General features: G+C 38.1%; 1 protein-coding gene across 1 annotated transcript in view; it reads right to left on the bottom strand.

Moving 5' to 3' along the window:
* The window catches only part of SCAMP1 (secretory carrier membrane protein 1), a 105,600-nt gene that overhangs the window by 76,762 nt on the left and 14,145 nt on the right, over positions 1–14,693 (bottom strand). The window contains exon 2 of the mRNA XM_037032279.1: positions 925–1,002. Within this exon, the coding sequence (XP_036888174.1) occupies positions 925–1,002 (78 nt within the window). The remainder of the gene's footprint in view (positions 1–924; positions 1,003–14,693) is intronic.

Here is a 14,693-nt window from a genome sequence, read left to right as displayed (position 1 = left end):
AGTTTTTCTATCCTCACCTGAGGGTTTTTTTTTTTTAATTTGGTTTTCAGAAAGAAAAAGGGTAACATCAATGTGAAAGAGAAACATCAAGCAGCTGCCTCCTACCCACACCCAACTGAAAATCGAACCTGCAACCCAGGCATGTACCCCAACTGGGGATCAAACCTGCAACCTTTCAGTGCACAGGATAACACTCAACCAAACCACCTGGCCAGGGCAAAAGGAATTTTCAATTACTACTAATATTCCTTCCTGTTCAAAAAATAAAAATTGCCCTGGCCAGGTGGCTCAGTTAGTTGCAGCATGGTCCCCAAAACCAAGAGTTGGCGAGTCTGATTCCCTGACAGGGCACATACCTAAACTGCAGGTTTGACCCTCCCCCACCCTCATCAGGGCACGTACAAGAGGCAACTAATGGGTGTTTCTCTCTAGTATCTGTTCTCTCTCACATTAATGTTTTTCTCTCCCTCTCTCCCTTCCTCTCTAAAATCACTACACATATCCCTGGGTGAGGTTTAAAACAAATAATAAGCCCCGATGGGTGTGGCTTGGTTGGCGCGGCATCATCCAGGTCACCAGCTGGATTCCCAGTCAGGGCCAAAGCCTGGCTTGCACATTCATCTCCAGGCAGGGGAGATGTGAGAGGCAACCGATCAGTGTTTCCCTCTGATGAGAGAGAGAAAAGTAATTGCTTTTCTTTCTTTCATCAGATGTTTCTCTCCCTCCTTTCCCCTCTCTAAAAATAAATTAATTATTTTAAAAGCAATTAACAAAAATAAAAATTAACTTGCTAAATTCTAAATAAAATACTAAAAGCTTGTTTTATGTAAATTTAACCATTCAACTAAAAAAGAAATCATAATAAAATTGTTATTTAATTTTACTTTTAACGTTTAAAAGTAGTTCAATTAAGAATAGTCTTACTGTTCTCGAATCCGAGAATGGATTGTATTCATCAAGTCCTGGTGGAACATTTCTTGTCACCTGTGTAACTGATGGGTCCTGGAATAAAATTTTAAGGAGAAAAAAGATTACTCATCCTTTAAGGTACAATTTTGATATTCACAAAGCATTTACATTATTTGTACTTTTGGTCACCCGGCAAAGGAAACAGATGAAAAAAAGATGATTATCAGATTTACTCAGTCCCATTCCAACAAAGTCGAAATTTAAACCCACAGCCCTGGCATCCTCAAAGACAACCAAATGAAAACTGGGTTAGATGCAAATCAGCTGCTACCTATTATATAAAGACAGAAAGTAGACTGCCTCTTAACAGCTGTGGAATTCATTGCACAAGAGCATCTTGGCAAATTTTGGGAAAACCCATCATCCTTTCCTTTGGGCTCCACAATGAGTTCATGTTCCCTCTCTTTGTACTTTCAGTTTCCCCTACTACAGATTTCAAGTACCACATTACAAACCAATGTCATGTATAGGGAAAATCGAACATTCAAGATTAAGTACCTCTCACTTGTTTTATTCTACTCCAATATTTTCACTGACTGTAATTGTTTTTCCCCACATGATCCTAGACTATCTTCCCTTCCCAAATATAATGTATTACCACTCTAACCCAGCTTTTCAAATCTTTTAATGTTAGACCTTCAAGTAAATAACTAAGTCACAAAATCCTAAATACTCTATTTCTTTTGACTGTGAATGTAAAACACAAACATAATGAACATCTCAACAAAATCAACAACATAACTAATGTAAAAAGCATTCACAAACTATAACATAGCCTCGCTGGCCTCCTACTCTCAAACTTTGGCATGCATCAGAATCCAAACAAACACAGGCTACTGTACCCCATCCCGAGAGCTTCTGATTCAATAGGTCTGGGGTAACACCCAAATATCTGTATTTCTAACACTGTTTTCCTCAGGTGATTGTGGCTGCTAGTCTGGGGACCATTGCTCTCAATTATATGTACCTTCTCCTATCCATCTTCCTCAATGGCCAAAGTTACCTTTCAAAAATGCATGGCTAAAATGGTCATTCCCCTCCTTCAACCCCTCTCCTCTCCCTCATCTATTTCATAAATTATAGGGGCCCTCCACTAATCATAAAATGCAAATTACTCAAAATGAGACACAAGGCTCTGATCTACATGTAACCCAGCACCTGCCTTCCTTTCCAGCCTCATTAACGTTCTCATAACCACTCTCTTGGTGCCAGATCCTCCTGCCTTAACCAAATGAAACCAGCCACTGAATAAGGAACCTCAAGCTTGGCAAAAAGTAAGATACATTAAGAGTACAGCACAGACGAAAAAAGAAAGGCTTTAGGCTTGCTCTACAATAATGAAAGGAGGGAATAAAGTCACTCTACTTCAGAGGGTTCCCCTCCCACGTTTACTAAAAATGAGGAGCAGGAAGATTGTTAAGAGGGGATGTGTGTCTCAGGAGAAAAATGTAAAAAACAAATGTTTTAATAAAAATGTTTTGATCCTCATATGAGGATATGTTTTTACTGATTTTAAACAAAGAGAAAAAGAGAAACACTGCCTGGCTGCCTCCTGTAAGTGGCCCAACAGGGGATCAAACCTGCAAACTAAGGTATGTGTCCTGGCTGCAAAGCGAACCTGCAACCTTTCGATGTACAGGACAGCGTTCCAACCAACTGAACCAGCTGGCCAATGCAATCAAATTCTTAGAGCTGGTATTGCCACAACTTATTTAGACCTGGGTTTACAGTCAGCAAGTGGAGACTTAGCAGGTCCAGGTGATCCAGATGTAGTCTCAATGCCCAACCCTCCACAATCCACAAGACCAGATGACCTACAAGTCCTCAGACACCATGTCTGGCATTGTTTCCTCTAGCAGAAATACTCTTCTGAGCAGAGTCAGCTCAGCAATCTCCTCTTTCTTAAAAACTCAATCCAGCCCTGGCTGGCGTAGCTCAGTGGATTGAGCTCGGGCCTGTGAACCACATGATCGCGGTTCAATTCCCAGTCAGGGCACATGCCTGGGTTGCAGCCCAGTTCCTGGCAGGGGACGAATGAGAGGCAACCATACATTAATATTTCTCTCCCTCTCTCCTTCACTTCCCCTCTACATATGAATAAATAAAATCTTTAAAAAAATTTTAAAAAACCCAAAAAACTCAATCCAAAAACAACCTAATATGGTAGTCAGTGATTTCTTAGTATCTTCCTGATCCCCAAGTCACTCCATCCCAGGCTCAGTGCTCCCACAGAGCTTGGTATTTATCTCTATTAATACTTATTTCACTGAGCAATAATTATTATCTTCATATGAGTCTTTTTTCACAAATTAGATTGTGACTTATTTAAATAGAAGAAATAGGTACATAGGTCCTTTTAATTTAATCATGCATAACTGTTAACACTGTTTTTTAATTGATTACAGTTGACTGGGAGATCTAAAGATTAATTCTTCAAAATACAGGGTCCAGCAGGAAGTAAGGCCTGCTTGAGTGTTGTTGGCAGGATAATAATAGGGGTGCAATAATTTATTGTTTTAATTTGAACATTTCACCTAAAACAGAACATGGTGTGCTTGAATGTGATATGTATTATGCACAGAATTACACACTTATGATTTTGTAATAAAAAGGGAGCATTATTTGTGCCAGACCCTGTAGTAGCAGCATTAATAACCAAGAAATACCTCAAGAAATAAATATATATCAAAAAAGAAAGAAGATATGGTGATAGTTCAAAAATGTAAGTGAAAAGATATTTAAGCTCACTCATAAGAGTACCACCAGTCAAAAAAACTACACTGATGTAATCATTTTTCAACTACCGAATTAGCAAAAATCCGTAAGTCTGACATACTTTGTACACAAAGCTATAAGGAAAAAAGGATTCTCATAGATTACTAATAGGAACTGTTACAATCTGTATGAAGGGAATGTTGGCAATAGCTAGCAAAACTGCATCTGAATTTATAATTTACACATAATTTCACTTCCAGAAATTTATTCCAAATATATACTGGCAATAAATGGAAGCAAACTAAATGTCTAGCAAGAGAAGATGGTTGAATAAACCACGGTGTAGTTACCTGATAAAAAACAATGCAGTTAAGTATCACATAGTTGCAAAACAGTTTAAGGAGACACATACACTACCATGGGGTGCATGAAAAAGGTGCAGAAAATAACAGTAAATAGCATGTTACCTTTTATCCAAAGGGAAGATAAAAATAAAATTGTTTGCGTTTACTTATTTTTTAAAAAGTAAAATTAAACCAAAAACTAATAAAAATGATTTCCTACTGGGTACAGACGAGAATACTGAGGACCCAGCTTAGGCTTGGAAGCTAGACTCCTCTGAGTGTAACTTTAACTTTGAGTGTAACCCAACCACCAGGTTCCAGAGGCCCCATCCTCCTTACTCCTAGTGGCTCTGACCTTGTTAGGTCAGAGCAAAAGCCAGGACAGACTGAGTCTCCTGGCTCTGGGGCAGGGAGTACAACCACTATATTCCCTGAAGCCTGAATGGCTCCTCTCCCTCAAGGAGATCCACTAGGCCCATCATCCTGACTCCACCAGAAGCTCTTTCAGTGACTGAGCATAACAGGCAGGGCAGGCAGAGGGGTATCTTGTCGGGGTGTGGTGGATGTTTGCTGACCTGCCCCGGTGCCCAGCTGGTGCTAGTAAAATACAGATTTGGTGTGCAGCAGTGTTCTTCCTGCATGCACCAAGTCCAGCAAAGCAGCCACGAACTGTGGATTGTTTGTAGCTCCAAACAGATGGCTGAGAGCCAGACAGACACTGTCTGGCATTGCTTTACAACAGTGTCCCTCCCAAGAGGACCAGAACCAATACACTCAGTGACCAGTTTCAGACAACACCAGAGCAGGATTCAAAAGCTTCACAAACAACATATCCAAAGCGAGATCTTAGCCAGCCCAAACCCCAGCTGAGGTGAATTCCACTTCCTGTGGTCAGCACCTGCACAGCAGCTCCCATGCTACTGTGGTCAAAGTTGAGCCTCAATCAGCCAGCCTGAGCATTAATGGGTCAATAGAAATCAAGACTCAATGACAAAAGGGGGACCCACATAACCTGCACAGAGACATTAGTGGAGCACCCAGTACAAGCGATGAAGGAGATTGTGCCACTGGATCACACAGGACATCTACTACATAAGGCCACCCCATGAAGATTAGGAGTCATAGCAGATCTAATACATAGAAACAAACACAAAGACGCTGCCAAAATGAGGAGACAAGGAAACAACTAATGATATGGAAGGAGTAATCAAAAAATTCCCAACAAACAAAAGTCCTGGACTGCATGTACTCACAGGTAAATTTTACCTAACATTCAAGGAAGAACTAGTACCTATTCTTAAACCACCTAAAAATTCAAGAGGAAGAAAGAGTCCCAACTCAATTTATGAGGCCAGCATTATCCTAATTCCAAAATCAGAGAAACACACTATAAAGAAAGAAAACTATAGGCCAATATTCCTGATGAACATAGATACTAATATCCTCAATAAAATATTAGCAAACTGGATATTAGCAAACATTAAAAACATCACATACTGTGATGAAGAGGGATTTATTCTGGGAGTACAAGGTGGGTCTAATATCTGCAAATCAACAAATGTGACAGACCACATAAATGAAATGAAGGATAAAAACCACACGATCATATTAATAGATGCAGAATAAGCATTTGTTAAAAAAACAGCACTCATTTATGACTAAAACTCTCAGCAAAGTGGGACTAAAGGGAACATTCCTCAACATAATAATGGCTGTATATGACAAACCCACAGTCGACCTCATCTCAATGGGCAAAAAAAAATACAAGCATTTCTCTTAAGACTGGGGACCAGAAAGGATGTCTGTTTAGCCACAGCAATCAGACAAGAAGTAATAAATGGCATTCAAATTGGAAACAAAGAAGTAAAACAGCCATTATTTGCAGATGGCATGGTACTGTATATAGAGAACCCTAAAGATTCCACCCAAAACACTACTAGAACAGACAAATGAATTTAGTAAAGTAGCAGGACATAAAATAAAAACCCCAAAATCAGTTGCACTTATATATACCAATAATGAACTATCAAAAAGGGAAACTAAGAAAACAATACAATTTATAATTGCTTAAAAAAAACCTAGGAATAAATTTAAAGAGATATAAAAGACCTGTACTCAGAAAATTATAAGACACTGAAGAAAACAATTGAAGATACAAATAAATGCAAACATATACCATGTTCATGGATAGGAAGAATTAACATCATCAGAATGTCCATACTACCCAAAACAATCTCTAGATTCAACACAATTCCTAACACAACACCAGTAGTGTATTTCACAGACCTAGAACAAATATTTCAAAAATGTATGTGGAACCACAAAAGGCCCCAAATAACAACAGCAATCTTGAGAAAGAAGAACAAAGCTGGAGGTATCACAGTACCTGATATCAAACTACACTACAAGGCCACAGTAATCAAAACAGCATGGTACTAGCATAAAAACAAACACACAATTCAATGTAACAATAGAGAGCCCAGACATAAACCCACACCTTTATGGTCAATTAATATTTACAAAGGAAGCAAAAACATATAGAGGGTAAAGAGAGTGTATTCACTAAATTGTATTGGGAAAACTGAACAGATAATGTGCAAAAAGATGAGACTAAATCACCTTCTTACACCATACACAAGAATAAACTTCAACTGGATTAAAGACTTAAATATTAGTCTTGAAACCATAAAAATCCTAGAGGAAAACATAGGCAATAAAATCTCAGATATTTCTCAGAGCAACATATTTTCCGATATATGACCTTGAGCAAGGGAATCAAAAGAAAAAATAAATGGGACTATATCAAACTACAAAGTTTTTGTACACCATAGGAAACCACCAACTAAGTGAACAAAAACAACCCACTGAATTCACCAACCATACATCTGATAAGGGGTTAATATACAAAATTTATCAAGAACTTATAAAACTGAACACCAAAAAACAAACAATCCAATTTAAAAAATGGGTAAAGAACCTAAATAGACACTTCTCCAAAGCGGACATCCAGAGGGCCAAAAGCCATATGAAAAGATGGTCAACATCACTAATCATGAAAGAAATGCAGAATAAAACCATAATGAGTTATGACCTCAAGTGCTAACAAGGATGTGGAAAGGGGAACCCCTCTGCTTCTTGATGGGAATGCAGACTGGCATGGGCATGGTGAAAAACAGTATGGAGCTTCCTCAGAAAATTTAAAATGGAACTCCCTTTTGAGCCAGTGACTTCATTTCTGAGAATATATTTGAATAAACCAGAAACACTTATTGGAAAGAATATATGCACCTTTGTGTTCACTGCAGTGTTATTTACAATAGCTAAGATCTGGAAGCAGTCCAAGCATCCATCAGTAGATAAGTGGTTAAAAGCTGTGGAAAATTCACATAGTGGAATACTACTCAGCTATAAAAAAGGAAGAAAAGCTTACCTTTTGCAACAGCATGGATGGGCATGGAAGTATTATGCTAAGTGAAATCAGTCAGTCATAGAAAGACACAAGTACATATGATTTCACTTATATTGGAATCTAATGAACAAAATAAACCAACAAAGTGGAGTTGGATTCTATACAGAGATCAGACTAACAATTGTCAGACAAGAGGGGATGGGGGTGGGGTGAGAAGACTGAAGGGATTAATCAGAAAAAAAAAAGAAAGACAGACTCAGGGACAGAGACAACAGTATGGTGATTGCCAAGGGGAACTGGCAGGGGGCTGAGGAGGGGTGGTGAGGTAAAAGAAGGTAAAGGGGGAATGAATGGTGATGGAAGGAGACTTGACTTGGGGTGGTGAACACAAGAGAATATACAGATGATGTATTGTAGAACTGTATACCTGAAACATATATAATTTTATTAACCAATGTCACCCCCTAAAATTCAATAAATAAAAAGAAAAAGGAATAAAAGTAAAAATAAACCAAAAGCTAATAAAAATTATTACTATAGGGAGAGGAAGAAAACAGTGAAGGAACAGCATAGGTTTGGAAGCTCCATTTGTTTGAGTGAAACTTGTTTTATAGTTTTTTACTTTGGAACCATGAAAATGTTTTCCATAATTAAAGAAGAAAATTAATTCAAAAAGAAAAAAAGGAGGAGACAAAATGTGGGATCAGAAAGATGAATCCAGCATCAAGAGTACATGGAGTCCAATGAATCCCAACTCTCATTTTACTAATACACATATCCAATTATCAAGCATCCTAAAATTCAGATGAAATTATTTCTTTTTTTTAATACTACAGAACTCAGTTCTAGATTAAGCCCAAATGAAATCATTCTTCTGACTTTCTACTTTTGACTACTATAACTAGAATACACTTTCCTTCTAGATTCCAGAAAAGTTTAATTCAGGCTGAAAGTTAAAAAAATCATTGCCTCAAATGAAGGAAATTCGCTTCTAGTTGGTCAGAATTTCTCCTAATGCAGTACTAGGTGACAAAGCAGTAGAGTATGTACAAAACACAACAAAAATGATTTAGGAATTAAAACATAAATAACCTGCCCTGGCCAGGTTACTCAGTTGATTAGAGAGTTGCCCCGATACATGCCAAGGTTGCAGGTTTGATCTCCAGTCAGAACACACACAAGAATCAACCAATGAATGCATAAATAAGACAAAGAACAAATCAATGCCTGACTGTCTGTCTGTCTCCCTCGCCCTTCCCCACCTCCATCGCTCCCTCCCTCTCCAAAAAAGAGAAAATTTAATATAACATAATTAACCTTTCAAATGGATTTTAATTAAGTATAAATAATGTTGAATAAGCTATAGCCTCTAAACTGAGAGAAAACAAAGCTGAGTGTTTAAGTAACAATGATCTTCTAATGCCAATTAAGTAACCAGAACTTATTTATATTATTTCCAATCTTTGATATAACTCTCCCTGGTAGAGGGTATTGTCTCATTTTTTTGAGAAAGAAGCTATGACCTTAAAAAGGTCAATAAAGTTCCTTAAGGTCAATTGGTTTATGCCTGAGACAAAATATGAAGTCATGACTTTCCAATGCCTATATATACTCTTTCCATCAAATATATTAAAAATAGAATTTACCACAACCACAACTTTATCAAGAAAAGACAGTGGTAGAGCTGATTGTTTATTAGTGATCCCAAAACTCTGACAGGAAAATTTGTGCTTCCTCTTCCACACAATCAAAACGAAACTGTTTCAACTGGTAACTTGGACGATTCTACGACAGTGGTTCTCCAACTCAGCAGGCACTGGAAACACCTGTTAAAACCCAATGCTGAGCCCCACTCTCAACATACTTGAACGTCTGAGATTGAGCCTGAGACTTTGCACTCCTAACAAGGAAAACATCCTGGGGTGGTCTTATTGCACTGACTCAGGAATATACTAGGCTTCTGTATTTTGTTAACATTCAAGAAGGACATTCTTTAGAGTTTAAATATCCTGTTTGGATCTGACTATGTAAAAACGTTAAACATTAAATATCTTAATATTTTAATGGGATTAATTCAATTAATCCAAGGCTATTCTGCATACCGTGTAATAAAACAGAGGAAATGTGATAGATGATCTCCCTGGTCAGTTGCAGCTCTGAAATGTTATGCTATAGATTGTTAGTATTTATTGTTTGGAAAGCTGACTGCCTCTATTCAAATCTCTGTTTCACTATTGAAAAACTGTAAACTGAACAAGGCACTTCACATTTCTATGTGACTCAGTTTCTCTATCAGCAAAATGTATCATATTGCTCATGCGCTACTACATGTAAAATGCTTAATACAGTCCCTGCACATGGAAAATAGCGATACCTGAGACTGTTTACATCATTACCGCCAATACCCAGCTAAGGGTGAAACAAAAAAGCTCCCCATTTATAACTAAAGTATCAAGAAAGTATAGCACATCTCATGTAATGAATAGGCCATAAAATACCCACAGTCACTTTCCAAGGAAAGCAAGCAGGAGCAGTTGTTTGCTCAACCTTTGTGTCACGTGACCCTCCTACCTTAACCAAATGGTAAAGAATGAGGAACTGGCATCTGTGTCAAAGGCAGCCATTTTCAGATGGACATAAGAGAGTCTGGCAGACCCCAACAGAAGAAGTGACTCTATATTGGATAATGACTAACCAATCCAATTAAGTCCCATTTTTTAACGTGCTTGAATATGAGACAAAGATTAGTAGTAGTAGTAGCAGCAGCAGAACGTGACACTAGTCACGGTAGAAAGGCAAATAGATGCTAAGTCAAAAGAAAGTGATCAAAAGAGCAGTAGGTATAGCATCCGAGAGGAATGGCAATTATTGGAGTTGCCAATGAGTCACCAAGCAAAAGCAGGGCCCACAGAGTTACTGCTATTGGAGTTAGGAATGTCTGGTGTTACAGGAGTTTTCACCTTGTCCTGCAGATCCTCAGAAGGGCCTCAGGGTGGAGCAAAGAGAAGGAGAAAGTGTGAGCAGGGTAGAAGAGAGAAAAGAGGGTGACAGAGACCAACCCTCTAGCCTTCACTAAATCAGTGCAGCCCAAGTTACTGAATTTTTTCGCATTGTTAAGATGCACCAGACCATAAGACACTGATTTAGAAGAGAAAAACAGGAAAAAAATTATGAAGCAAAAAATGCAGTAAAATACTTAATAACATAAATAACATAAGCCACCACCACCACCCCCCAGAGAGCCAGGTAAGCTATATTTGGACTATAAGACGCACTCCCCCTTCCTCCCAAATTTGGGGGTGCATCTTATAGTCCAAAAAAATGACAGTGATTTCACAAGAAAATGGCCTCCACTACTTGCTAGAAGGGTGTTGAGGGGCAAGAAGGTATGGAATGAGGAGACAGCTTGTTAGCTCCCAGAGGCAGACTCAGTGGGACTGCAGAGACTGGCTATTGGGCTTTCTTTCCTCCCACAAGATAAACCTCCATGCCCTAACCAGGTAACCTGAGCACATACACCTTCATGCCTTAAAACCAGAACAGGTAAAACCAATATTCATTATGACTTTGTATTCTATTAAAACTCTATGTAAAGATCTTGCTGCCGTTAACTATATTTCAACAAAATCTGCTGTGAGAGAAAGATTTTAGTAAGTATGAACAATGACTGCTCCCTAATATACACACTGATCCCCAACACACTTACTGATCCAAAAGTGCTGTTCAGTCACTGTTTAACTCATTTCACCTCCTTTCTCTTCCCCTTCAAAAAATGAGGGAGGACAATATACATATAATTCTAGTCTTTAATTTATCCTTTCATTTCTTAGTTCAAAAGTTTAAGCCAACTTGGCAAAACCTAGCTGAGGGGTAGTGCGGGAGACTACTCTCTCCATAACTAAACTTCACTTCTTCCCATATTTTCTCAGGAGCAGTTATCCTTTTCTCCAAGTCCAACTGTGTCCTCTCAGCAGCATGCCTCACACCCACATTGCAGGTCTCGATCATCTTTAAAACGCACGCAAGAAAAACAAAAACATTCCTTCAACCACAGATTATCCTCAAGCTATTATCAGCCCCAGCCCTCAAGTTTCCATCTCCTTCACCACCTGCCCCAGATCAAGCTGCTAGTATTTCTCACATGTAAATTCCAATAGCTTTCTTACTTCTGACCAACTCTCCCATCTATTAGAAACCAGAATGAGTTTCAAAAAATATTGACCTGCTCATGTCACACCTACAGATTTGATTAATGTGAAAACAAATGTATATTAAGTTTGGTTTATGCTATCAATAATCAAAGAGCACATTTTAGGTCCTTTAGAATTTATAAAAACTTGGGACTGGACAATGAATAACTGGAGAAATCATTTATGGGACAGGGATTGCAAAGATGGGTAAATTCTAACCATCTACATAACTGACTGGTAAAGAAGACAACAAATTTTAAGCCAACTACTAACATTCTATTATCAGCTTAACAGTGCAAAAGCCATCTAGTGTTGTGCTATTTCCACTGGACTCTGCTGATCCAGGCATTACAATTTTTCTAAGACTGGCTTTTACTATAATTTCACTTTCATCCACTTGGGCAAACTCAGTTGTTTCCAAAAAATAAAATAACAAACTCAGACAGAGCTAAATTCCCTTTAAGTTTTTCAAAATTACAAAGGATCACAAGAGTTCAGAAGCTTCCCACTGTTTTTATATAACACAGGAGCAGATGTGAGGTGATACCTCGCTGTGGTTTTAATTTGCAGCTCTCTGATGATTAATGACACTGAGCATGTTTCATAGGTCTATGGGCCCTCTGTATGTCTTTTACCAGTAGACTGTCTGGAAAGCCACAGACTCTCCCATTGGCCAAGATGGCAGCAGATAGCAGCAGGGGGACGTTCTTACACGGAGTGTGAGGAAAGCTAGAAATACCAATGGATAGGCCCAAGCACGAAAAGCTACAAAGATAACTGGACAGGAAAAAGCCTCTTCCCCACTCTTCAGTACCAGATTGGGGGTAGGACCAGGGGAAGGCCAGCATGTACAGCACAGAAATTAAAATGGCACAAGGGGAGGTGCTTTCCCTTTGTTAGTCTAGCCTGGAGAAAGAAGGGATTGGTTGGCAGGTAGACCCACCTGAGGCCCATGCAAGTTTAAGAAGTTGATTGGTCATTTTGAGAAAACACCTGGTCTGTCCTAGGCCCAAAGTAATATAATCCCAGGGGAACAAAGAAGTTGCTTTCTCACTCCCTTGCCTGCTTGTGATCTGAACTCATGTGTTGCAATCACCTCTTCTCACCATGGGCCACAGGGCCTTAGTAGCCACATGGTCCATGATTTCCAGGAGGGAGTCTCTTTCTCTCTTGCCCACTGGTGATGCAACTGGTCATTCCATTCACACACTCTCCCAGAAGCACATGAACTTGCAGCCCTAGCAGCCACATGGAGGCTCCATAAAGGAGTCTAAACATCAGCCAGGGACAAAATAAACTACCTGTGAAAAAACTAGTTAAAGAATAAACTACTTAAACTAACATTTAAGTCTTTCATCCAGTTGAAGTTTGTTCTTGTGTATGGTGTAAGAAGGTGATTTAGTCTCATCTTTTTGCACATTATCTGTTCAGTTTTCCCAATACAATTTAGTGAATACACTCTCTTTACCCTCTATATGTTTTTGCCTCCTTTGTCAAATATTAATTGACCATAAAGGTGTGGGTTTATGTCTGGGCTCTCTACTGTTACATTGAATTGTGTGTCTGTTTTTATGCCAGTACCATACTGTTTTGATTACCGTGGCCTTGTAGTGTAGTTTGATATCAGGTACTGTGATACCTCCAACTTTGTTCTTCTTTCTCATAATTGCTGTTGTTATTTGGGGCCTTTTGTGGTTCCACATACATTTTTGGAATATTTGTTCTAGGTCTGTGAAATACACTACTGGTGTTGTGTTAGGAATTGTGTTGAATTTATACATTGCTTTAGGTAGTATGGACATTCTGATGATGTTAATTCTTCCTATCCATGAACATGGTATATGTTTGCATTTATTTGTATCTTCAATTGTTTTCTTCAGTGTCTTATAATTTTCTGAGTACAAGACTCTTACATCCCTGGTTAAATTTATTCCTAGGTATCTTTTTTAAAAGCAATTGTGAATTGAACTGTTTTCTTAGTTTTCTTTTTTGATAGTTCATTATTGGTATATGTAAGTGCAACCGACTTTTGGATATTTGTTTCCTATCCTGCTATTTTATGGAATTTTTCAGTTCTAATAATTTTTTTGGTGGAATCTGTAGGGCTCTCTATATACAGTATCAAGTCATCTGCTCCTTTACTACATTAAATACTAAAATATCAGAAAAATGACAACTGTGCCAAGTAAGGACACGTGAACAAATTTCAAAAGGTCTTAGTAATTTGGTCATATTATAGGCACTTAACTTTTCAATGTAGTTTCTTCCACCTCAGGGCAAAGGTATAGTTCATAGAAGACTTTCTTATTAAATGAATTCTGGCTAAATAAGTAATCTACTACTGATAACCTGGTAGTAAAGCATCCCAGGCCAGTACTTAAAATCATGGCACCAACAAATCCAAGCATTCTCTACAGCAACAATGTTCAGAATTCCAGTTATGAGACCAGGAATTCATCCTCTGCTAGCTTCCCATGACTCTGAAAAGTAGTCATAACTTCAGAAACTATAAAATTCAAACATAACAAAAAAAAACACCACTACACATCCTCTTCAAAAATCACCAATACTACTAAACAACCAAGTATACAACTTTACATTTAAACAAAACTTACATCACAAGGTGATTTGTCCTAAAAATAAAATGAGCTCTCATTATTACCCTAAGTCAAGTCGTGATATATAATAGCTTCTAAAAGCCCTAAGCTTTGTAGACAACCAGTAATTTGTATGTTTTGTTTTTGTTACTATTTCCATTAATACCCCAAAGTTTAAAAGTTAATAAAAATTAGAGTCTGCCTTAGAAAATATAGGCCATTTAGGGATGAAATAAAGGAGTAGAAAAAACAATCACATGTTGCAACCAAAAATAATCTTGCACCATATTTCCTTCAGCTATTATTTTAAGAGCTTCCCATCTTTGTTTTGAGTCAAGGGGAAAAAAAAAACTCCTGGAGCTATGAGAAATGCAAAAAAAAAAACCCAACAACAAACTTAATACATAAGGCTAATGTCACCTAGCTAGGAGGCAGAGAACCAAACTTAGGTGGTCTGGTTCCAGAGTCA

Source organism: Sturnira hondurensis, unplaced genomic scaffold, assembly GCF_014824575.4.
Source record: "Sturnira hondurensis isolate 20B ecotype Veracruz unplaced genomic scaffold, ASM1482457v3 Scaffold0021354, whole genome shotgun sequence".
NCBI classification, from domain to species: Eukaryota; Metazoa; Chordata; class Mammalia; order Chiroptera; family Phyllostomidae; genus Sturnira; species Sturnira hondurensis.
The sequence above is the reverse complement of the archived record's forward strand: the minus strand, read 5'-3'. Positions and strand labels throughout refer to the sequence as shown.